This window comes from Chinchilla lanigera, unplaced genomic scaffold (assembly GCF_000276665.1).
Source record: "Chinchilla lanigera isolate Chin_1 unplaced genomic scaffold, ChiLan1.0 scaffold00212, whole genome shotgun sequence".
Classification (NCBI taxonomy): Eukaryota; Metazoa; Chordata; class Mammalia; order Rodentia; family Chinchillidae; genus Chinchilla; species Chinchilla lanigera.
This window is the reverse complement of record NW_004955613.1, coordinates 43,098-44,519: the sequence shown is the minus strand read 5'-3', so window position 1 is coordinate 44,519 and position 1,422 is coordinate 43,098. Positions and strand designations below refer to the sequence as shown.

Sequence of the window (1,422 nt, the reverse complement as noted above, 5' to 3'; positions counted from 1 at the left end):
TCTGGTACATAATTCTATTTTTACAATCCCAACTTCAAAAGCTGTCACATTAATTACCTTTGATGTGTGTAAGTTACCAAACTAAACAATAAAAAGGACATGTTTTATTAATTCCTTCAAACATTAATCTCTATATCAAACTGGCAATATATATTAGGCACCAATTAAATTACCAATTAGTGGGGATATTTAAGAATTACAACACAATATCTACAACAGTTTATACTCCGTATGAGGATAGAGAAAATTACAATTCAGAATAAACAGGGGACCGTGGAGAGACAGTGCAGGCCCCGCTGGGCACGGCTCCTGGGAAGGGCGCAGGTCTCAGGGACCAGCAGGAACTGCTCCTGAGAGGAGACAGAAGGAGCCCCGCAGTCAGCGCCATGGGCGTCGGTGCTGTGTGGAGTGGGGAGAGAGATGGTGGAGAAGGAGAGAAAGGGGCAAAAGCTGAGGCTGGAGAGAGGACAAATGCACAGGGAGTGCGCAGCGAGTCCACAGGCTCCGCAGTTCCTCCGAGACTGAGGAGAGCAGTCACGGAAGCTGCAGGGGCATCGGAGCCACACGGGACTCCTGGGAGCGGTCACTGCGGACGGAGCACAGCGCAGACTGCGGCGTGCAGCTCTTCTCCGCCCTCGGATGCCGGACGTGAGTCACTGCTCACCACGGTGTAACGACACAGACAGCGGGGTTACTGCTGTTTAACAGGGGACTGGAAGATAGTGGCCAGTACTTGTCCAGTGTCACAGGGAAAGGACGTGGCAACACCAGGACTTCAACTCAATGTGACTAAGGGGAAAAAACTCATTGTTATGCAGGAGTCTCCCTTGTAAATGTCATCTGAAAAGTTTGGAATGAATTTCCACATATTCCTCAGAATACTGTTACACTTACATGTTTTGCTTATCCATAACACCATGTATTATGAAGTGAAATAATGGTTTATGATACAAAAATAAAAAATAGGAAAGCAAATATATTTAGCTAGCTTTCCAAATAAGAGTTGGAGATGTGTGAACTGGACCTTTCCTCCCGTCTTCCCAGCAGAGTCATCGCTCGTCCACCTCCCCTCAGCACTGACATCGCAGGATGAGGGCTCTGAGGGAACTCACCGGCCACTGAGATACGCGATAGCTTTTCTTCTCTGAGCACAGGGTTCTGGACTGCACAGGACACATCTGCTCTTGAGCTTGCTTTCACTGTGACGGAGCTTTTCACGTGGATCAGGCCATGTTCTTGTACAGACATCATCACAGAGTCATGTGACAGGGGCCGTCCTCGTGGGTCCCTCCACTGGAGCTCAGGGTCTGGGTACCACCCCGAGGACGAGCAGGTCATCTTAATGCTCCCACTGTGCGCAGGCTGAATGTGGATGTGAGGAGGGGCACCTGAGGCTGGAGGAATCGGGAGAGGGAAAATAAT

At 49.3% G+C, this 1,422-nt stretch overlaps 1 protein-coding gene across 1 annotated transcript in view; it reads right to left on the bottom strand.

Annotated features, from left to right (window-relative positions):
- The window catches only part of LOC106147644 (butyrophilin subfamily 2 member A2-like), a gene marked incomplete in the record, with an annotated part of 24,083 nt that overhangs the window by 16,002 nt on the left and 6,659 nt on the right, over positions 1 to 1,422 (bottom strand). Inside the window, 1 exon segment of the mRNA XM_013510131.1 lies at positions 1,113 to 1,394. Coding sequence (XP_013365585.1) covers positions 1,113 to 1,394 — 282 coding nt within the window.